Genomic DNA, 23,079 nt, shown 5'->3' with positions numbered 1-23,079 from the left:
GCTCTCAATTACCATCCCGAATTGGCAGCAGAAATTATCATGGCATGTTCCGTTTTGCACAATTTCCCTTTTTTGAAGATTTCATAGTCGGATACCCTGTGACGACTAGCTTATTTAAAATTGGGAATTTGGGGGTATTTACTGTCTAATGACACTTGAAGTTGCGATTTATTCTCTTAAATTTACACATTAAAAAAGGGAAAATAAAAATAAATTAGCGTGTAAAACAATTAATTATAACAGTATTGATACGATAGAATCGCGCCGTACACAATATCAACCTTAAAAAAAGCAAAACGAACTCAACGGTAGGGAACGACCCCCAGCCGCGGAGTTTAGTTTGCGAGACACCAGCCGCTCGTCGCTGGTTCCGCGAAACACAGATTCACACAGATGGCTAGAAAAATTGCAGAACACGTGCCAGGAATTCAAATAGCCATAATTAATGAATAATAACCCAGAGTAAAAGTACCGAAATCGCGGACCGAAACAAAGGCTGGTTTCATTACCTCGGATAGTCCTCAACTTTTTACTCGAGTTCCAGCATGGACAATACCTTTAGAATCCTAGCAGAAGCGAGTTTGTAACCGGAAATCAAAACATTCCCGTGAGTGACGAGTTAAAATAAGACCGCTTCCTATTATCCTTTTCTTTTAAATTTATTTCGGAAAAGCCTCGGTTATTTTCTACAGGAAATTCTCCGACTTACAGTCATGATTTACATCTCGATTTGAAATTTTAATATGCCAGAGAGTACCATTCGATAATTAATCCATGATTAGATAGTCTGGCTTTATAAAATTGGTCAAACCCTAAAATGCGAACCAAGATAATGAAAAATATTATTAGCAAAATGATGGTGTTTAGTTACGTCTAGCGCTTTGTTTACATTTATTTCGAACGTCGCTACTCATAAATCCTACCCTATCGAAGAAATTATTTTGAAAAATAAACAGCTTTCGTCGCGCTGGAGATCAAATTTTGATTCATCATTCTTAAACAAACCTCTACAAATACCAAGTATTTTAATTTACATAAATAAAGGTAGGCAAAATTCATACATTCATTATTTAATGTGTATGAAACCAACCGTAGGCCATGAATTAAACTCCTTCAGAACCGTAAAACGTCGCCGTTGGAAACCTTTCTCAACGGACCTGGGATTATGCCATTGAAGAGATCCCCTCCCAAAATTAGATAAAAGCCGGGCGCATAGGGTGTTACAGATTAAATATTGAATATGGATTATATGGCGCCCTCCTTAAACGTAAAAAATTTGCAAATAATTTATAATGTATTTTGCTTATACAGTATTATCATATGTAACATAATCACTCATAAGTATGCCATAAAAGTATTTTCGTTAATGAAACCTTGTTCACGGGATATGACGTAAATTACGTCACTTACAATTCCGTGACGAGATACGCGTCATCAACTTTACTGATTGGAAACGGAAGATAGTGAGAATTCCTCGCGCGTTTCTGGCTTTGTCCATGTCAAGTTTAGCTCGTGTCTCGCGATCACGAGATTTTGTTTCGCTCAAGGATTTTAAGCATTTTTTGCATTTTTGGGTCCGCTTAATGTATGTTCCGCGTGAAACAAGGTCTCATTGAATTATTTCAATGGAAATGTTATACAGAGGCATACTTATGAGTAATTATGTTACATATGGTATTATATTTAATAAATTATGTTTTATAGAAATAATGTTCTTCTGCCCCCAAATATTATTGTGTGTAGTACGGTACACGACGACGACGGATATTTAGTCTGGACAATACTACATTCCAAATTTAAAGTGAGTGTCCGTGTAGTAAGTTCTCTTTTTTCTATAGATGTCGTTAGCGTCGAAATGAAAAGGTGGTTATCACTCGCGTTGATTGTATCGTTTGTACATTGGTCAATAACATAAATTATAGTAATTTTTAACAATATATTTTACATGGGATTTATAATTGAGGTTATAGTTCACTTAATAGAGTATTCACTACCGAAACAAGTTTAGGTGACGTAACGGCGCTAGCTTCTCCGACGTGACCCTATGATCTAGCGTCTGAAAAAGTTATGAGAACGTTTTTTCTTTAACAAACTTATACAAATATAATCAACCATGCAAAAATTAAAATTCAATCATTATTATTTATAAAGTCAAATTTACGAATAACGATGAGTAAAAACTAGTAGCGTCTGCTTTAGCCGCTACCTACCTAGGTTTCAATGGCGAACCAACGGTGGCGTAGCGATAGGTTTAGGTCGCGAATAATATTTCTAACTATAATACTCTATAATGGCTCTCTGACGACGTAATCATTGGCTAGTTTGAATTTTCCTTTGCCATTGATAGATGGCACCACGTTCTCAAGTAAAGTCGTTTTTTGAGGAATCAGATTAATTAATGGCCATCTCTAAATAACAGGGGCCTTTTCATAATACAGGTGTCAATGATAGAGCCGACAATTGCTTTAAGCTGGTTTTGATAGAGTAGTGTATTTTCAATACTAAAGTGGCAACATTATCACGTATCCTCCTTTAAAAGTTTTTTAAATTAGGGTAAAGCAGGATATGTGTCCGGACGCAATAGACTTTAAACGAAACTAAACGATAACTTTTAAAATATGCACGCCGATTATCGCAACCAAAAGTTTCAGTAGCGCCACCAAGTGGAATCTCTATGAACTAAGCTTGAGGGGAAAATACGAAACGAAGGCAAAGCGGTTTTCTAATTTTTTATCGTGATTCCTAATTGGTAAATGTTTAGAGGCTATAGCCTTTGGTTACAGTCATGGAGGATATCTGACAAGTCTTTAACGTTAATTGATTATTACTTAACAAATGGTAACAATTACCAGAATATGGGTTAATACCTGTATTTTCACGAGGGACTAACCACTCCCCGTAATCGGTGTACAAGCCTGTACCTTTGACTGCACTAAAATGATTACGTAAATGAGTACAGATTTAGCACTACCAAAGGCTGTACTCATTGGTAATCGGTGTACAGATTTTCAGAGAGTGGTTAGCCCCTCGTATTTTCATAATGCGGAATGGTTCGTTAATCGTTTGTTTAGAAATGGGAAGAACGGAACCATATTTATCGATAGATTCTTAGCCATTTTAAATTTTGTTACTGGTGCCTTTAGCGAGTTTCTGGATTTTAGGAAAAAAGTGAAATGTTATCCCTCGCGCTATTTAACCACATTGTTAAAAAAACTAAACTTTTAGCCTTAAAAACCAATAAAGCAATGAGTTTATAGCTAAATATTTATAGTAAAATGTCCAGAACGCGGTTTTCCGTTTTTAAATTTAACGCGTCTTCGAATGGAGCCGCCGCGCCGTTTCGTTTCCCCCACGTTCACTATTTTTGACGCAACGGTCGCGCCACCTATCGAAACTTTCGGGTGCGAATAGTCAACTATACATAAGGGTCATCTAACCTTTGATAGTGTAATCTTTGCGGTTATTTCGACTTACTGGCGCCCAATGACAAAGTTGTTCGACCGTCCTGATTAATTTTCGCTAATATTTAAATTTTAATTAGTTTTAGGCCTTTGTATAAGAAACACGAGTTCATAAATCCAAAAGAGCCTTTGAGTCAGAGTGGAACTGCTAAAATGAGCTGCAGAGAAGAGAAGATGCACAAGTGCTCAGAATGCGTCTACGCAACGAACCATAAGAGTACTTTCATTCGCCACAGAAGATCTCACACGGGCGTGAAACCCTTTCAGTGTGACCATTGTAACTACGCATCTGCACGGAAACTGGATTTGATTGTCCACAGAAGATCTCACACGGGCGAGAAACCCTTCCGGTGTGACCAGTGTAACTACGCATCTGCACAGAAGGGTGCATTGATTTGCCACAAAAGATCTCACACGGGCGAGAAACCATTCCAGTGTGACCAGTGTAACTATGCATCTGCACGGAAGGGGGATTTGATAGTCCACAGAAGATCTCACACGGGCGAGAAACCCTTCCAATGTCACCAGTGTAACTACGCATCTGCACAGATGAGTGCATTGATTTGCCACAAAAGATCTCACACGGGCGAGAAACCTTTCCAGTGTGACAAGTGTAACTACACATCTGCACATAAGGGTGACTTGATTCGCCACATAAAATCTCACACGGGCGAGAAACCCTTCCAGTGTGACCAGTGTAACTACGCATTTGCACAAAAGGGTGCATTGATTCGCCACAAAAGATTTCACACGGGCGAGAAACCTTTCCAGTGTGACCAGTGTAACTACGCATCTGCACGGAAGGGGGATTTGATTGTCCACAGAAGATCTCACACGGGCGAGAAACCCTACCAGTGTGATCAGTGTAACTACGCATCTGCACAGAAGGGTGCATTGATTTGTCACAAAAGATCTCACTCGGGCGAGAAACCTTTCCAGTGTGACCAGTGTAACTACGCATCTGCACGGAAGGGGGATTTGATAGTTCACAGAAGATCTCACACGGGCGAGAAACCCTTCCAATGTGACCAGTGTAACTACGCATCTGCACAGATGAGTGCATTGATTTGCCACAAAAGATCTCACACGGGCGAGAAACCCTTCCAGTGTGACCAGTGTAACTACGCATCTGCACAGAAGGGTGCATTGATTCGCCACAAAAGATCTCATACGGGCGAAAAACCCTTCCAGTGTGACCAGTATAACTACGCATCTGCGCACAAGGGTGCATTGATTTGCCACAAAAGATCTCATACGGGCGAAAAACCCTTCCCGTGTGACAAGTGTAACTACGCATCTGCACATAAGGGTGACTTGATTCGCCACAAAAGATCTAACTCGGGCGAAAAACCCTTCCAGTGTGACAAGTGTAACTACGCATCTGCACATAAGGGTGACTTGATTCGCCACATAAGATCTCACACGGGCGAGAAACCCTTCCAGTGTGACCAGTGTAACTACACTTCTGCGCCAAAGTCGCATTTGATCAGTCACAAAAGAAGACACACGGCTGAGAAGCCCTTTGGATGTTCAAAGTGTGGATATCGGGCCAATTATAAGAACAATTTGCTCCGCCACGAAAGAGCACGTCACTCCCAGGGGGCAAAGGCCCACAAATGCGATAGGAGCAACCCTATCAATACAACCCTTCGAGCGCATTGTCGAATTCATGATCCATCTGGAATCCAAATTGGCGCTTCGAACAGTCACCACACAGAACCCGGGCGCCAATCACAGCCCCTTCAATTTGACCTATCTGGTCGTCAAACGCGAGGTAGGCATTGTTCGGTGCAACTGCGACGTTTAACGACGGATCAGATTGAATATCTCACCGAAAAGCACCACTGCGCCCACGCCGTCAAAGCGGAAACGACCCAACTTGACGCCGACACCGCAACCGTCGAGAGAGAAATGGTGTTTGGCTCCAATTGCGTCAACATCGATGTTAGCCGTGTCAAACAAGAGCTTTTTTATGACTTCATCGAACGAGTTCCGATCTCAACAGTCGTCACTAGAGAAGAGTTGGAATATCGCCCAGTTGGGGACAACCACGAGGGTGTCCTAAGGATCCCAGACACCCCGATCAAGATTGAGTTTGCGCCCGAATAATAATTTGTTTCATTGGTTCCAAACTAATTAGAGAGATGTTGAGCAAGAAAATTACTTCTCAAAGCATATTGTTTTTTAAACATAACACAAGCAGGGAAAGCAGTTTGTAGTTATAGCAAATGGCTTGAGAAAGACTGTATTTTGCATTTTTGACCTTTTTGAAATATTGTTCGGAAATTAAATATTAAATTTTAGACGTGTCAGTTTTTTTATTTTGACTGAACATTATTTCTTATGGCAACGTAAGTGGTATTTACACGTGTAGCTCATCCAGGAATTCTTGTGGACGATGGTAAAGTTGCCAGTAAGTGTGTTGATGGCGCACTGCGCAGTGAACTAGATTTGATATCAGACTAAAGTGTTTTTAGACGTGTCAGTTTTTTTATTTTGACTGAACATTATTTCTTATGGCAACGTAAGTGGTATTTACACGTGTAGCTCATCCAGGAATTCTTGTGGACGATGGTAAAGTTGCCAGTAAGTGTGTTGATGGCGCACTGCGCAGTGAACTAGATTTGATATCAGACTAAAGTGTTTTAAATAATCAAGTTCCCTGTTGCATTAGATAATGCATCCTTACTATGTCTAAAGTAAGCGTTAGTATTTTTAAAGCTTCTCCAAGTCTTGACCTCAAATGGTAACGGAGGATAATATGTATAATTCAAGAAATCGCTACAAGATGGCGCAATTTTGGGACATTAATCAATTATCTATCTCTCTCAGTATCTATCTATTAAGAGGTGTAGGCTAATACTTTATCTCTGATGTAGGCCCAATTTTTTACTTTTCAAATGTTATACGTCTTGATCCTCTTGAGGCTCCACAAATTAAGTTAGGAGGCACTTTCTGGCAGGGTTGCCCGATTTAAATCAACTTGATTTCAATCACTTGATTTTTTAATCTTTTTATTTAGATCATTATTTGCTTTAATGCTTTTCAATAAAATAATATTAAAAATATCTCCAAATGTTGGATTTTTGGGCACCCAGAGAAAATGAAAAGTATGCTGTAGGCTGTAGCCTTCGCAGGAGGGAAGCCGCATCACGCCAGGAAATATATCACCGGTATTACTCCACCTATTGGTGTAAAACGTTGAAATCAAACTGCGTAGCCATACGAACTTATTTGTAAACCATGTTTTCCCAATTTTATATTTCAAGGAACAGCAAACGAAAAATTAATTTTATTGAATTCAGAAACATTTCTAAAAAAATTTACATCTTCAGTGAAAAGTTTTTGTTTGAAAATGAGGAGGAGGAGGGGACGCTAGTGCCACCTATGGCCAAAAAAAGGTTTTTCCCTTTAAAATTCGATTTTTGAACGTTCGTCTGCTATAACAAATTCAGAGGCTTAGAGCTCTTTTAAACGTTAATTTTGGCTTAGTTCCAAATTAGACCTTCAACGTTAACTAAAATAAAGCTATTATTACCTTTTAACAGATTTATTTTGATACATGATGGTTTTCTGTCTATTTCAGTTTATTGAAAAGGATTATCGATAATCCATTGAAGTTTACAATTAAATATCGATGACTAAGATCCTTTCGTGAATATGTTTTGAAGGCAGCCATGTTGAATAGAATAAAATCATGAAAATCGTGAGTGCGCATGCGTGTACGAGGATCTGAAGCAAACCAATCACGGTGATCCTTCCCTCTAAGATTTTTCCTCTAGACCAAGTTTTCGACGGTTACAATATTTGAATGGTTTTTTTATTCGACTATAAGAACCAATTCTTTGTTAGGATTAAGCTTATGGAAATGAAATGGTTCATATTAAGATAGGCAAGGGCGTATCCAGGATTTCATTTCAGGGCTGAAGTGGAAGCCTCCAGTGCGTACGGTAACACGTCTTTTTTAACCCCATGCCATAACAAACCACCCTTAAATACGCCCTTGCAGACTGGGCCAGTTACCATAGTTACGCCACCGGCCAACTACCAGTGAACAACATAGTAGACCGGAAATCTATGTAGTCGACCTTTAACTAAATTGCTAGTAATTCGAAAGTGCTCTCACGACGTATGGAAAAAACCGTATAATTCTCAAACTTAGGACCAAAATTTCTCGCGAATGCATAGATAAACTACCACAAGCCACGCTTTGATTAAAATGGATACCCCGACGTTGAAAACGGCCATTCTGACCTTCAAAAAATTTGGGCACCTCTGCCTAAATTTGACAATTGAGAGGACAAAACATGTTATCAATATCCGCATTTTAATGGACCGATTTCAAAATTACGTGGAGTAGAGGGATTATTGATTCGCTTTTTTAGCCTAACATAGTGGAAGTGAGACCAACAGGTAAGTCACATACATTTAACCGCATCCAAAATGGCAAAATGCCGAAAATAATGAAAGAAGAGGTAACTTGATCATTTTGCAACTCGTTGGTTAGATTTACATATGATTGAAGAACATTACAAATTAGTTTCGTGTCCTCCACTTCATTGCAAGAAATTGGTTGTGGAGCCTTTCCACTTCGGTTATCAATTGAATATAGAACGGTATTTACACAATCAACGAAATCAACCCGTAGATAAAGTCGGGATATTCAGTTTAAATGAATTAGGATTTTCAGTTAACAAAAGCCGCGTTCATACTTAATAGCCCAGGAAAAATAAAATAATAGGTCACAACTGAAATAAATTAGGAATAAGCAGAATTTTGGTAGGATGATAGCGTATAACTTCTGATACAAAATCCCAGAACAATCTCATTTATGCGCTCCCCCAGTTTGACAATTGGGCCCCACGCTTTACGGGTCGTATCTTTTGATCTACTGATCCTACATTGCTGCTCAGTCATTAGTTAGATAGAACTTACACCTATCTACATTTTGTTCTTAAATCACCACCCTAAAATTGGTTTAAAACTATATAAATGGACTATCTGAAGGCCCGCCCTGCAATATTTCCAAACCCCCCAGTAAGGCACCCCTCGCCCTTTTCTCCATGCCCGAATTACCGGGGTACCCTTCTTCCCTCGCAAAAATAACCTAAAAACTCGCCTTTATCCCTCGTTCCAAACCCCCCAATAAGGCACCCCTACCCCTTTTTCCCATGTGATAATTACAGTGGTACCCTTTTCCCCACAAAAATTACTCAAAAACTCGCCTTTATCTCTTTTCAACCCCCCCCCCCCCCAGTAAGGCACCCTCCCGCTTTTCCCCATGCCAGAATTATCGGGATATCCTTTTCCCCTGCAAAAATAACCAAAAACTCGGGTCGATTAAGTTGGCCCCCCTTTTTTTGATTTCCCAGAAAATTTCTCTATCAATTTTAAGCACCCACAATGCGACAAAATGCGACACCAAGAAAAAGAGATGCGACTTAACCATTATCGAGATATAATTAAAGTTAAAAGGGGGGCTAAATTAACGTCAGCCCCCATAATTTCGTTATTCAACCAGGACAGAATATCATAGCCACTGCATGTCAATGCGAAGAAATGCGACAGATATAATTTTGATTGCGAAAAAATAGTTTATGGAAAATTAATAAAGAAAGTGGGGGGAGGCTAACTTAACAGTAACCCCCCATATTAATTCATAATTTTAATTAACCTTAATATAAAGAGATGTCAATGCGAATTAATGCGACACTATTTTTTACGAATGCGACAAATTAGGTTATGAGATAATAGACAAATGAAAAAAAGGGGGCTAATTTAATGGCAGCCCCCCGAAATATAAAAAAATAAGTTATATAAAAAAATTAAGTCGTTAACGCGGACCAATGCGACAATTATTTCTTCAAATGCGACATCAATAGAAATAGTTCTTCCTAACCAGATTGTTATGTGACCAATAATAGATAAAAAAGGGGGCTAATTTAATGGCAGCCCCCAAAATAAAAAAATAAGTAAAAAAAAATTACATTACGTCCTTAACGCCAACCAATGCGACAATCATTTTTCCAAATGCGACATCAATAGAAATAATTCTTCCTAACCAGATTGGAATATGACCAATAATAGATAAAAAAAGGGGGGCTAGTTTAATGGCAGCCCCCAAAATATAATAAACAAGTTTAAAAAAATAATTTGCGAGTTTAACGCTAATTAACGCGACAATCGTTTTTCAAATGCGACATCAATAGAAAGAGTATTTCCTAACCAGAATTTTTTTTATCAGATTTAGAAAAAAAAACAATCTAAGGAGACGGCAATCAAATTAATGCAACACTATTTTACACGAATTCAACAAATTAGGTAAAGAAAAAAGCTAATTTATTGGTGACCTCAGAATATTAAAAATTGAAAAAAAAATGGAAATTATGTTTTTAACGCGGACCAATGCGACAACACCTTTATTAATTGCGACAATATTTAATACCTGCGAAACTGACTACTAAATGCACTCCATTTGTGTTTAAGAAGCAGTAGTTTTATTCAAGAAAACTGATAGTACCGACTGCGTATGATTACGAATCATCTCTATTCGAAAGCAACATCTGGGTGACTGTTTGCGACATCATTTTAATGAATGTGACCTTATTTTACATGAATGGGACATAATTTTATTGAATGTGACCTTATTTTACATGAATGGGACATAATTTTATTGAATGTGACCTTATTTTACATGAATGGGACATAATTTTATTGAATGTGACCTTATTTTACATGAATGGGACATAATTTTATTGAATGTGACCTTATTTTAAATGAATGGGACAATTTTAAATGAATGGGACAAAATTAAATGAATGGAACATCATTTTAAATGAATGGAACATCATTTTAAGTGAATGCGACATCAATATAAATGAATGCGACAATAATATAAATAAATGGGACCTTATTTTAAATTAATGCTACATCATTTTATTTGGAAACCATAAAATGAATGCGACATCAATATAAATGAATGCGACATCAATATAAATGAATGCGACACCAATATAAATGAATGTGACACCAATATAAATGAATGCGTCATCAATATAAATGTCGCAATATTGGTCACATAAAAATCTGGTTAGGAAGAACTATTTCTATTGATGTCGCATTTGAAGAAATGATTGTCGCATTGGTCCGCGTTTACGACGTAATTTATTTTTTATTACAAATTATATATATAAAATTTGGCGGCTGCCATTAAATTAGCCCCCATTTAATATTATCTATTACTGGTCACATTCCAATCTGGTTACGAAGAACTATTTTTATTGATGTCGCATTTGGAAAAATGGTTGTCGCATTGGTCCGCGTTAACGACTTAATTTTTTTATATAACTTATTTTTTTTATATTTCGGGGGGCTGCCATTAAATTAGCCCCCTTTTTTTCATTTGTCTATTATCTCATAACCTAATTTGTCGCATTCGTTAAAAATAGTGTCGCATTAATTCGCATTGACGTCTCTTTATATTAAGGTTAATTAAAATTATGAATTAATATGGGGGGGTTACTGTTAAGTTAGCCCCCCCACTTAATTTTCCATAAACTATTTTTTCGCAATCAAAATTATATCTGTCGCATTTCTTCGCATTGACATGTAGTGGCTATGATATTCTGTCCTGGTTGAATAACGAAATTATGGGGGCTGACGTTAATTTAGCCCCCTTTTAACTTTAATTATATCTCGATAATGGTTAAGTTGCATCTCTTTTTCTTGCTGTCGCATTTTGTCGCATTGTGGGTGCTTAAAATTGATAGAGAAATTTTCTGGGAAATCAAAAAAGGGGGGCCAACTTAATCGACCCCAAAAAACTCGCCTTTCTCTCTCGTCGCAAACCCCCCTGTACCCCAGTAAACCCCCCTGTATCCATTGGCAGATTTGCTCCCCCCTCATGACGAACAGAAACAAATACGCTGGTCCCCTTTGCCACGCGCTGTTTATAGTCGAACCACCTCAGTACGGTTTCCCTCTATTCCGCGGAAGGAGGGAGAGGGAAAGAGGAACACTTCATTCCCTCATCCAGAGCGTCCCTCTTTTGAAAGAGGGATATCGTGAAGAGCGTCGAAATAGGGGAAAATTAACTCTCGTGAGCTGGCGTTAGAAACCTGAGGGAGAGGGAAAGAGGGACACTTCATTCCCTCATCCAGAGCGTCCCTCTTTTGAAAGAGGGAGATCGTGAAGAGCGTCGAAAGAGGGGGAAATTAACTCTCGTGAGCTGGCGTTAGAAACCTGAGGGAGAGGGAAAGAGGGACACTTCATTCCCTCATCCAGAGCGTCCCTCTTTTGAAAGAGGGAGATCGTGAAGAGCGTCGAAAGAGGGGAAAATTAACTCTCGTGAGCTGGCGTTAGAAACCTGAGGGAGAGGGAAAGAGGGACACTTCATTCCCTCATCCAGAGCGTCCCTCTTTTGAAAGAGGGAGATCGTGAAGAGCGTCGAAAGAGGGGAAAATTAACTCTCGTGAGCTGGCGTTAGAAACCTGAGGGAGAGGGAAAGAGGGACACTTCATTCCCTCATCCAGAGCGTCCCTCTTTTGAAAGAGGGAGATTGTGAAGAGCGTCGAAAGAGGGGAAAATTAACTCTCGTGAGCTGGCGTTAGAAACCTGAGGGAGAGGGAAAGAGGGACACTTCATTCCCTCATCCAGAGCGTCCCTCTTTTGAAAGAGGGAGATTGTGAAGAGCGTCGAAAGAGGGGAAAATTAACTCTCGTGAGCTGGCGTTAGAAACCTGAGGGAGAGGGAAAGAGGGACACTTCATTCCCTCATCCAGAGCGTCCCTCTTTTGAAAGAGGGAGATCGTGAAGAGCGTCGAAAGAGGGGAAAATTAACTCTCGTGAGCTGGCGTTAGAAACCTGAGGGAGAGGGAAAGAGGGACACTTCATTCCCTCATCCAGAGCGTCCCTCTTTTGAAAGAGGGAGATTGTGAAGAGCGTCGAAAGAGGGGAAAATTAACTCTCGTGAGCTGGCGTTAGAAACCTGAGGGAGAGGGAAAGAGGGACACTTCATTCCCTCATCCAGAGCGTCCCTCTTTTGAAAGAGGGAGATCGTGAAGAGCGTCGAAAGAGGGGAAAATTAACTCTCGTGAGCTGGCGTTAGAAACCTGAGGGAGAGGGAAAGAGGGACACTTCATTCCCTCATCCAGAGCGTCCCTCTTTTGAAAGAGGGAGATCGTGAAGAGCGTCGAAAGAGGGGAAAATTAACTCTCGTGAGCTGGCGTTAGAAACCTGAGGGAGAGGGAAAGAGGGACACTTCATTCCCTCATCCAGAGCGTCCCTCTTTTGAAAGAGGGAGATTGTGAAGAGCGTCAAAAGAGGGGAAAATTAACTCTCGTGAGCTGGCGTTAGAAACCTGAGGGAGAGGGAAAGAGGGACACTTCATTCCCTCATCCAGAGCGTCCCTCTTTTGAAAGAGGGAGATTGTGAAGAGCGTCGAAAGAGGGGAAAATTAACTCTCGTGAGCTGGCGTTAGAAACCTGAGGGAGAGGGAAAGAGGGACACTTCATTCCCTCATCCAGAGCGTCCCTCTTTTGAAAGAGGGAGATCGTGAAGAGCGTCGAAAGAGGGGAAAATTAACTCTCGTGAGCTGGCGTTAGAAACCTGAGGGAGAGGGAAAGAGGGACACTTCATTCCCTCATCCAGAGCGTCCCTCTTTTGAAAGAGGGAGATTGTGAAGAGCGTCGAAAGAGGGGAAAATTAACTCTCCGGTTACGACCCTCAATAGAGAGAGGGAGAGGGAAAAATGGATACTTCATTCCTTTTTTCAATATTCCCTCAGAGTTTCGCCCATCTCTGCCAACGCAACCTTTTCTAATGTATCTTATTAAACGAATTGTTTTATGGTTCCTGATATAGAAAACAATGTAGTTAAGTCATTTTTTAAATTAAGTTCATTTTTATTGGAATATATCCCTAATAATGGCTGGCACTATATACAAGATTGAAAGTTTTCACAAAGGCTTGCATGCATACTTGGTCAAAGAACAGCCTGAAAAATGGGAAATCCTTAATGCAGGTGGCTCGAATGCAGGTCAAGAAAAACAATACGAATTATTAGACGCGTATAAAATCGTGCAGAATTATTTTATTACACAAAGATCAAAATCGGTAACCTACGTATAAACTTATTAACACCCTTTAAATTAAACCTTATTTGAAATTAACACGTAAAATAAAAAATCACATTTTCCAATTAGCCTTTTAGGTTTACATAGAGCCACGTAGCGGCCAAAGGGAGAAGCTCATAAACTACTGGATTTTCGTCTGCTAAGCAGACTATTTACCTTGATAAGAGACCAAAGCGTCTGCTTAGCAGATGAAAATCCAGTAGTTTATGAGCTTCTCCCTTTGGCCGCTACGTGGCTCTATGTAAACCTAAAAGGCTAATTCAAATGTTTAAAACAAAGATACAATAAAATTGGAGTTGTCATGTTTTTATTATAAGCTAACTAAATATAACCATAAGCATAAGTAATATAATAACCATAAGTATGACACAGAACGATGGCAGTAACTGTCGCGGGGTGATTGCGTCGTCGTAGGAATCGAAACCGGAAAATCGTCGAAACAAATATATTTATGGCATTATATACAAAATTCGATAAGTTGAATTTCACATCGAATCAACAATTATAAAAATTTCGTTATAAAAATGAGTTTCTGTCTATTTTCTGGAAAAAATCATCAAAGCAACGCTAATTGGAAGAACGAATTTGGCCCAGAGTTTGAAACTGATTGATTTTAACTAATTGATTTATAGAATTTTACATTCTGAACCATTTAAAGGTGTGAATTTCACATCAATTCCGTGATTGGTTTGCTTCAGATCCTCGTACACGCACGATTTTCATGTTTTTATTTTTTGAAACATGGCTGCCTTTCAAAACATATTCACGAAAGGATCTTAGTCATCGATATTTAATTGTAAACTTCAATGGATCATCGATCATCATTTTCAATAAACTGAAACAGACAGAAAACCATCATGTATCAAAATAAATCAGTTAAAATGTAATAATAGCTTTATTTTGGTTAACGTTGAAGGTCTAATTTGGAACTAAACCAAAATTAACGTTTAAAAGAGCTCTAAGCCTCTGAATTTGTTATAGCAGACGAACGTTCAAAAATCGAATTTTAAAGGGAAAAATCCTTTTTTTTTGGCCATACGTGGCACTTGCGTCGGGTTAACGTCACACCCCGCGCCCTCCTCCTCATTTTCAAACAAAACCTTTTTATTGAAGATATAAATTTTTTAATAAATGTTTCTGAATTAAATAAAATTAATTTTTCGTTTGCTGTTACTGAATATATTTCGGTGAAATTTGTACGTGAGCATATTGTAGGCTTAAGTATGAATAAGTACACTCTTCCTTGAAATATAAAATCGGGAAAACATGGTTTACAAATAAGTTCGTATGGCTACGCAGTTTGGTTTCTACGTTTTACACCAATAGGTGGAGTAATACCAGTGATATATTTTCTGGCGTGATGCGGCTTCCCTCCTGCGAAGGCTACAGCCTACAGCATACTTTTCATTTTCTCTGGGGCCCCAAAAATCCAACATTTGGAGATATTTTTTATGTTATTTTATTGAAAATCATTAAAGCAAATAATGATCTAAAACAAAAGATAAAAAAGTGAAGTGATTGAAATCAAGTTGATTTAAATCGGGCAACCCTGCCAGAAAGTGCCTCCTAACTTAATTTGTGGAGCCTCAAGAGGATCAAGACGTATAACATTTGAAAAGTAAAAAATTGGGCCTACATCAGAGATAAAGTATTAGCCTACACCTCTTAATAGATAGATACTGAGAGAGATAGATAATTGATTAATGTCCCAAAATTGCGCCATCTTGTAGCGATTTCTTGAATTATACATATTATCCTCCGTTACCATTTGAGGTCAAGACTTGGAGAAGCTTTAAAAATACTAACGCTTACTTTAGACTTAGTAAGGATGCATTATCTAATGCAACAGGGAACTTGATTATTTAAAACACTTTAGTCTGATATAAAATCTAGTTCACTGCGCAGTGCGCCATCAACACACTTACTGGCAACTTTACCATCGTCCACAACAATTTCTGGATGAGCTACACCTGTAAATACCACTTACGTTGCCATAAGAAATAATGTTCAGTTAAAATAAAAAAACTGACACGTCTAAAATTTAATATTTAATGTACGAAAAATATTTCAAAAAGGTCAAAAATGCAAAATAGTCTTTCTCAAGGCATTTCCTATAACTACGAACTGCTTTCACTGCTTGTGTTAAGTTGAAAAAGCAATATGCTTTGAGAAGTATTTTCCTTGCTCAACATCTCTCTAATTAGTTTGGAACCAAAGAAAAAGATTCTGATTCGGGAGCAAACTCAATCTTGATCGGGGTGTCTGGGATCCTTAGGACACCCTCGTCATTGTCCCCAACTGGGCGATATTCCAACTCTTCTCTCGTGACGACTGTTGAGATCGGAACTCGTTCGATGAAGTCATAAAAAGGCTCTTGTTTGACATCGATGTTGACGCAATTGGAGCCAAACACCATTTCTTTCTCGACGGTTGCGGTGTCGGCGTCCAGTTGGGTCGTTTCCGCTTTGACGGCGTGGGCGCAGTGGTGCTTTTCGGTGAGAGATTCAATCTGATCCGTCAATGCACCCTTCTGTGCAAATGCGTAGTTACATCGGTCACACTGGAAGGGTTTCTCGCCCGTGTGAGATCTTATGTGGCGAATCAAGTCACAATTATGTGCATATGCGTCGTTACACTTATCACACTGGAAAGGTTTCTCGCCCGTGTGAGATCTTCTGTGGACAATCAAATCCTTCTTCTGTGCAGATGCGTAGTTACACTGGTCACACTGGAAAGGTTTCTCGCCCGTGTGAAATTTTTTGTGGCGAATCAATGCACCCTTGTGTGCAGATGCGTAGTTACACTGGTCACACTGGAAAGGTTTCTCGCCCGTGTGAAATTTTTTGTGGCGAATCAAATCCCCCTTCCGTGCAGATGCGTAGTTACACTGGTCACACTGGAAGGGTTTCTCGCCCGAGTGAGATCTTCTGTGGATTATCAAATCCCCCTTCCGTGCAGATGCATAGTTACACTGCTCACACTGGAAGGGTTTCTCGCCCGTGTGAGATCTTCTGTGGACAATCAAATCCTTCTTCTGTGCAGATGCGTAGTTACACTGGTCACACTGGAAGGGTTTCTCGCCCGTGTGAGTTCTTCTGTGGCGAATGAAAGTACTCTTATGGTTCGTTGCGTAGACGCATTCTGAGCATTTGTGCCTCTTCTCTTCTCTGCGGCTCATTTTGCCAGTTTCACTCTGACTCAAAGGCTCTTTTGGATTTATGAACTCGTGTTGCTTATACAAAGGCCTAAAAATAATTGAATAATCGAAAATCAATCACGACGGTCGAACAACTTTGTCATAGGGCGCCATTAAGTCGAAATAACCGCAAAGATTACACTATCAAAGGCTAGATGACCCTTATTTATATCCTCCACGACTCTAACGAAAGGCTCTAGCCTCTAAAAATTGACCAATTAGGAATCACGATAAAAAATTAGTACAAGCCCAGGTCAAACTTGCGCTTGTTATTTACTTGTTCTAACAAATAATTTAATGCTTTGACACTTTGGTCTGTTGATTCTCCGACATCTTTCTTGTTTTCTTTATTTGTTAATAATGAAATCTTAAAGAAATTACGAAGTTCAGGAATTCTTAAGCCTTTGACGTTTTTCTTTGAGGCGCGAAAATCGTCTTCGGAAAATCAGCCGATAACCGCTTTGGCTTCGTTTCGTATTTTTCCCTCAATCTTAGTTCATAGAGAATCCACTTGAAACTGATATTCGGCGTGCATATTTAAAAGTTATCGTTAAGTTTCGTTTCCTGTTATACCATAATTTAGAAAACTAGGATACGTGTTAATGTTGCCACTTAAGTATTGCTCTACACCGAAATGGAGATAAAATAAATAACACAAAGAAATTTCCGTATTATTTATAACCTAAGTAAATGTCATCAAAAATTATAAGGTACGTGCAGAGTAGACTAGGTTAGGTTTCTATAGCCTAATCTAGCCTAGATTTTGCTGTAATATTGTCCTAACAATAAAGAAGCTTCTTGATTTGTAGAAACAATTAAGTTTCTCAATGTCTAAACGATAAAGAAGTTTCTTCGTGTGATCTACTTTAGGCTATTTCCTAACATAGTACCGTCCGAGTAAGGTATCCAACCAAAATATCCACCATTATTAGAAAGAACCCCGGGGGTCATAATGAAAATACACTACTCTTTCAAAATCAGCTTAAAGCAATTGTCGGCTCTATCATTGACACCTGTATTATGAAAAGGCCCTTGTTATTTAGAGATGGCCATGAATTAATCCGATTCCTCAAAAAACGACTTTACTGGAGAACGTGGTGCCAACTATTAATGGGAACGGAAGCTAAAATTCAAACAAGTCAAATGATTACGTCGTCAGAGAGCCACTGAATCGTAGATAGGTAGCGGCTAAAGCAGTCGCTACTAGTTTTTACTCATCGTTATTCGTAAATTTGACTTTATAAATAATAATGATTCAATTTTAATTTTTGCATCGTTGATTATATTTGCATAAATTTGTTAGAGAAAAAATGTTCTCATAACTTTTTCAATTGCCTGTAGCAGACGCTAGATCATAGGCGCAACGTCGGAGAAGCTAGCACCGTTACGTCACCTAGACTTGTTTCGGTAGCGAATACTCTATTAAGTGAATAACCTCAAGTATAAATCCCATGAAAAATATATTGTTCAAAATTAAAAATTACTTTAATTTATGTTATTGACCAATGTACAAACGATCCAATCAACGCGAGTGGTAACCACCTTTTCATTTCGACGCTAACGACATCTATAGAAAAAAAGAGAACTTACTACACGGACACTCACTTTAAATTTGGAATGCAGTATTGTCCAGACTAAATATCCGTCGTCGTCGTGTACCGTACTTCACACAATAATATTTGGGGGCAGAAGAACATTACTTCTATAAAACATAATTTACTAAATATAATACTATATAAGCAAAATACATTATAAATTATTTGCTTATTTTTTACGTTTAAGGAGGGCGCCATATAATCCATATTCAATATTTAATCTGTAACACCCTATGCGCCTGGCTTTTATCTAATTTTGGGAGGGGATCTTTTCCCGCCATAATGGCCAGGGCTGCCAGTTGGGCGGTTTTCCAGCCCAATTGGGCTACTTTCGACAGTCATTAACGATAAATTTATCGTTGGGCTGTTGGGCGATTTTTAGGGCTAGTCGATAGACTCCTCACTTTGACCTTCGGGATAGAATTTATTTTTAGCAATTGATGGAACTTATTCTTCTTTATTATTTATTTCTGAAAAACTATCGTCTGCAATTATGTTTTTACTCCTGTTAGCTAGACGGCTCTCCATGGGGTCTATACATATAATACATTTTTTATAGTGGCATTTTTCTGTGTTTAGTTTTCCCCTTAACTGCCTTCCTTATTGCTTATTTCTACATACAAAGACCCTAATAAAGTTATATAGCCTAGGGTGCTGGTAAATAGGGGAGGGGGTAAAGAAAGACCCGAATACGGTTTTAGGTCATTTTCATATATGCGATTGGAACTTAAGAGTCATCATCTCTTCGGTATTCGACTTACCTCGTTTTTATTTTTAGTTTAGGAATGGCATGGGATTAGACTTGATAGAAAGCATTTTATACGTCGGGTTTGGATTATCAAGATTTGTTATAAAAAATTCGCAATTTATCCCTCCACCAAGTCTATTAAAATTTAATAGTTCCATTTACGAATGATGAATCTGGTATTTTCGTCCATCAATAACAGGGTTGCCCCGAAATTTTAGATTCGTATTCCCTGACCATTTTAAGACGATTTTTCCTGACTTTTTAAGGCCAAAATTTTTCAGTGAAAAGGTTATTACAATGTTTAAAAATTAGCCAAACTTTCAAGAAAATAAATGATAATCATAAAATTTGTCATAGATCTAGAGTAAAATTACTTTAAAAAATGCCACTTGAGATAAAATTGAATTCCCTGATTTTTCCTCGAATTTTTATAAATTCTTAAAATTCCCTGACTTTTCTCTGATTTCTCTATCGTGTGGCAAACGTGAATAAACAAAACTCCCTAAAATAGTTACTTCGTAATTGAACGAAGCTCTTACTGTGGATGGAGAGTTTCGGTTGGCCGACCACAAAATACACGTTACGCCGACTGTCCATTTGGCTGACTGCACATTTGTCCGACTGAGAAGTAGGACAAATGGACTGCTCATTTGGCCGACTAAACATTTGTCCGACTGAGAAGTCGGCCAAATGGACAGTGCATTAGACCGACTGCTCATTTTTCCGACTACTCATTTGGCAGATTACTCATTTGGCCGACTGCTCATTTGGCATTTGGACGATACTAGGTGCGTTTGGCTAGGTACTGTGCTCTAGGTCGCGTTTTAGAAGGCCCAGCTTGGTTATGAAGAACGGGGCTGGGGGGCGCCGGTCCGGCCCCCCAGCGCTCGAGCGAAGTGAGTGCGCGTCACCGTCAGGCTCCAATACTTAGAATACATTGCCCGTTCTATAAGTCAACCTAACACTAAAGACATATATAATGACAGGCTAGAGTATAAGAGTTGTTGAAATGAGCAGTCGACCAAACGAGCAGTCGGTCAAATGAGTAGTTGGTCAAATGGGCTGCTCATTTGGGCGACCAGAATTTCGGCCAAATGAGTAGTCGGCCATATGGTCTTATCATTTGGCCGACCGAAAACTCAACCAAATGAGCTGTTGGCCAAATGGGCATTCGGACATATGAGCAGTCGGCCAAATGAAAAGTCGGTCAAATGAGGAGTCGGCCAAATGCACCCCACCCACTGTGGAAGGTTACTGTTGGCTGTCCGTCACGCATTGGGGGAAAGGAAAAAGGGAGCTTCGGAAAGCGACTCTAGAGAAAATATTGCTGTCCGTCGGACAATAAGAGTGGATTATCTGCTAAAAAACAGAACTTGAAAGGCTTAAGATCCATTGCGGTATTACCACATAGGGCAAGTTTCAAAAAAGATAAGCATTAGCTGTATATTTTATCTTTACCAAATAAACAGTAATCTTTGGTAAACTCAATTATTTATCTCGCTTTTCTTTCTCTACTTGGGTATAATTAATCTAAGCCTAATTAACCACTGGATTTGTAGCTCGCTCCGCTCAAGTCTTTGTTGAAAATGCCGTTTTCGGTTTTTGCGACGACCTAGTTTTTCCAAGTTCTCAATGAATGTTTTATAATATTTTCTATTAAATCTAAATATTCCTTAAATTTTAAACGAAAATTTTAAACTTTTGGCTTTTTCTTAAAATATTTACGTTTTTGGGCGGTAAATTGGGCTACTTTCCAAAATTATTTGGGCTGAATTTTGGGCTAGTTTGAAACTCGTTGTTTTATAGTTGGGCTAGAAATTGGGCGATTTTTTGAACAATTTGGGCGTCATACCAAAAAGATTTTCTGGCAGCCCTGATAATGGCATAATCCAAGGTCCGTCGAGAAAGGTTTCCAACGGCGACGTTCTTTGGTTTTGAAGGAGTTTAATTCATGGCCTACGGTTGGTTTCATACACAAAACACAATGAATGTATGAATTTTGCCTACCTTTATTAATGTAAATTAAAATACTTGGTATTTGTAGAGGTTTGTTTAAGAATGATGAGTCAGAATTTCCTTCTCCAGCGCGGCGAAAGCCGTTAATTTTTCAAAATTTACCAGAATAATTTCTTTGATAGGGTAGGATTCGCGAGTAGTGATGTTCGAAATAATTGTTAACAAAGCGCTAGACGTAACTAAACAACAACATTTTGCTAATAATATTTTTCATTATCTTGGTTCCATAAAAATTCGCGTTTAAGGGTTAGACCAATTTTATAAAGCCAGACTATCTAATCATGGATTAGCTATCGAATCGTACTCTCTGGCATATTTTAGCTTGTATAAATTTCAAATAGAGTAATAGAGTTGTAAGTCGGAAAATTTCCTGTATAAAATGACCGAGGCTCTTCCAAACTATATTAAAAAAAAAGGATAATAGGAAGCGATCTTATTTTAACTCGTCACTCACTGGAATGTTTTGATTTCCGCTTACAAATTCGCTTCTGCTGGGATTCTGAAACCTGGAACTCGAGGTTAAGGGCCCGTTCCAGAGACGAAAAACGGGGCGTGTCTAGTAGAAATACGAAACTTTTTCAATAACGCGTTCCACCCCCCAGCCCCATACTAAAAAAAGCTATGGGCCATCTATACCGCAACCTAGAGGACAGCACCAAGCCTTACGCATTAAGTATCGTCAACCCGATATTAATCCTGCACTCCAGCTCTTCAATTTCGGTTCCCAAAGATCCTATTTTGTACTTTAACTCAACAGAATAGGTGCATTGTGACTGACTACCACCTTCCAAAATCTCGGAAAAGGCTGGATTTTTCCCCGCCCAAAGCTCCTATTTAAAAAAAACAAACGACATTAAATTATCTAAGAAATAGGCATGAGCGGCGTTGTTTTATTCAAGCAACTACGATAAATAATTTACAATTGCAGTCCAAAAATCACAAAACTTTTATTAATTCGAATTCTAGGCAGCAGCGCAGTTCAAACTTTTTATTCCGTTCGTCGTTGGTGCATCTACAGCAATCTTTCAAAATATTGCCAAACTTCGACGCAGCGGTTTTCGCCGCGTTAGAAAACCAAAAAAATGGAACAAATTTCTGAAATATTCTCAAAAGCGGTGGCTTATTCAAAAGGTAACTAAATTTTCTATCTTTTAATACCTAAATAACACTTTTATTACCAAAATAACTAGGATAACATCAGTAGTTGAGCGGATACCATTAATTAAAATTGTACCAGGATGTGCTTCTCCAAGTTCTCCAGCGCAGCGAAAGCCGTTAATTTTTAAAAATTTACCCGGAAAATTTCGGCGATAGGTAGGATTCGCGAGTAGCGACGTTCGACGATAACAAAATTTTTAAAAACCGTTAGGTAAATATCTGTTAATGGTTGGCAACCCGGCCACACGCAGTAGGTTTTCGGTCAAAGACTAAGCGGATAGTTTATTAGGATATGTAACATAATTACTCATAAGTATGCCACTGTACCTTTATTTCATTTAAAAATCTTCACTAACGGTTTGTTTCACCACGAACCAGTAAAAAGGTGGACTACGTTAGATTTTAACATTTTTATTCATCCTAGTAATTTCGGGAGTCACACTATTGGCTACTAACATTAATTTATTCATTTTACCCATGAATATAGAACTGTACCTTACCTGTATGGTGCTATCCCGATCCGGTAGAAGCCTAGAAGGCAGGGCTTACGAAGCTATGCCGCTACTACGTCAAATTGTTTAGCCAATTAAAAGCTAGAGGAAATGACGTCGCAACTCACTGGACGAGGTTGTAACTACTGTATAGAGATAGAAACATATCTAGAGCGGTTCTATATTCATGGATAAAATGAATAAATTCATGCTACTAACATATGTATTTAAGACAATGGAAAACCTCGATATTGAGAATGAATTTTTTGTGTCGGAATTTTA

The 23,079-nt window shown here is 38.7% G+C and overlaps 2 protein-coding genes across 5 annotated transcripts; one reads left to right on the top strand and one right to left on the bottom strand.

The window, feature by feature from the left end:
- Positions 1 to 1,182: 1,182 nt before the first annotated feature.
- On the top strand, positions 1,183 to 5,761 carry LOC149926072 (uncharacterized). Of its 2 annotated transcripts, XM_090160590.1 has the most exons (3): positions 1,183 to 1,267; positions 1,705 to 1,816; positions 3,548 to 5,761. In XM_090160590.1, the coding sequence occupies exon 3, from the start codon at positions 3,615 to 3,617 to the stop codon at positions 5,568 to 5,570; it is 1,956 nt and encodes a 651-aa protein (XP_090016716.1). In that variant the 5' UTR covers positions 1,183 to 1,267; positions 1,705 to 1,816; positions 3,548 to 3,614; the 3' UTR covers positions 5,571 to 5,761. The 2 variants fall into 2 exon arrangements, with proteins under 2 accessions (XP_090016716.1, XP_090016717.1); XM_090160591.1 differs by lacking the exon at positions 1,183 to 1,267 and having other exon boundaries at positions 1,736 to 1,801; positions 3,542 to 5,761.
- A 9,999-nt stretch (positions 5,762 to 15,760) lies between these two features.
- Positions 15,761 to 21,231, bottom strand: LOC149926071 (uncharacterized). 3 transcript variants are annotated; one of them, XM_090161061.1, is made up of 3 exons: positions 21,140 to 21,205; positions 18,380 to 18,491; positions 15,761 to 16,838 (listed from the first exon to the last, which is right to left on the bottom strand). In XM_090161061.1, exon 3 carries the CDS (start codon positions 16,769 to 16,771, stop codon positions 15,794 to 15,796), a length of 978 nt encoding a protein of 325 aa, XP_090017187.1. In that variant the 5' UTR covers positions 16,772 to 16,838; positions 18,380 to 18,491; positions 21,140 to 21,205; the 3' UTR covers positions 15,761 to 15,793. The 3 variants fall into 3 exon arrangements, with proteins under 3 accessions (XP_090017187.1, XP_090017188.1, XP_090017186.1); XM_090161062.1 differs by lacking the exon at positions 18,380 to 18,491 and having other exon boundaries at positions 21,140 to 21,231; XM_090161060.1 differs by lacking the exon at positions 21,140 to 21,205 and having other exon boundaries at positions 18,380 to 18,517.
- Positions 21,232 to 23,079: the final 1,848 nt, after the last annotated feature.

The sequence above is a fragment of the Leiobunum rupestre genome, chromosome 10 (assembly GCF_980474605.1).
Source record: "Leiobunum rupestre chromosome 10, qqLeiRupe1.1.hap1, whole genome shotgun sequence".
Lineage (NCBI taxonomy): Eukaryota > Metazoa > Arthropoda > Arachnida > Opiliones > Sclerosomatidae > Leiobunum > Leiobunum rupestre.
The sequence above is the reverse complement of the archived record's forward strand: the minus strand, read 5'-3'. Positions and strand labels throughout refer to the sequence as shown.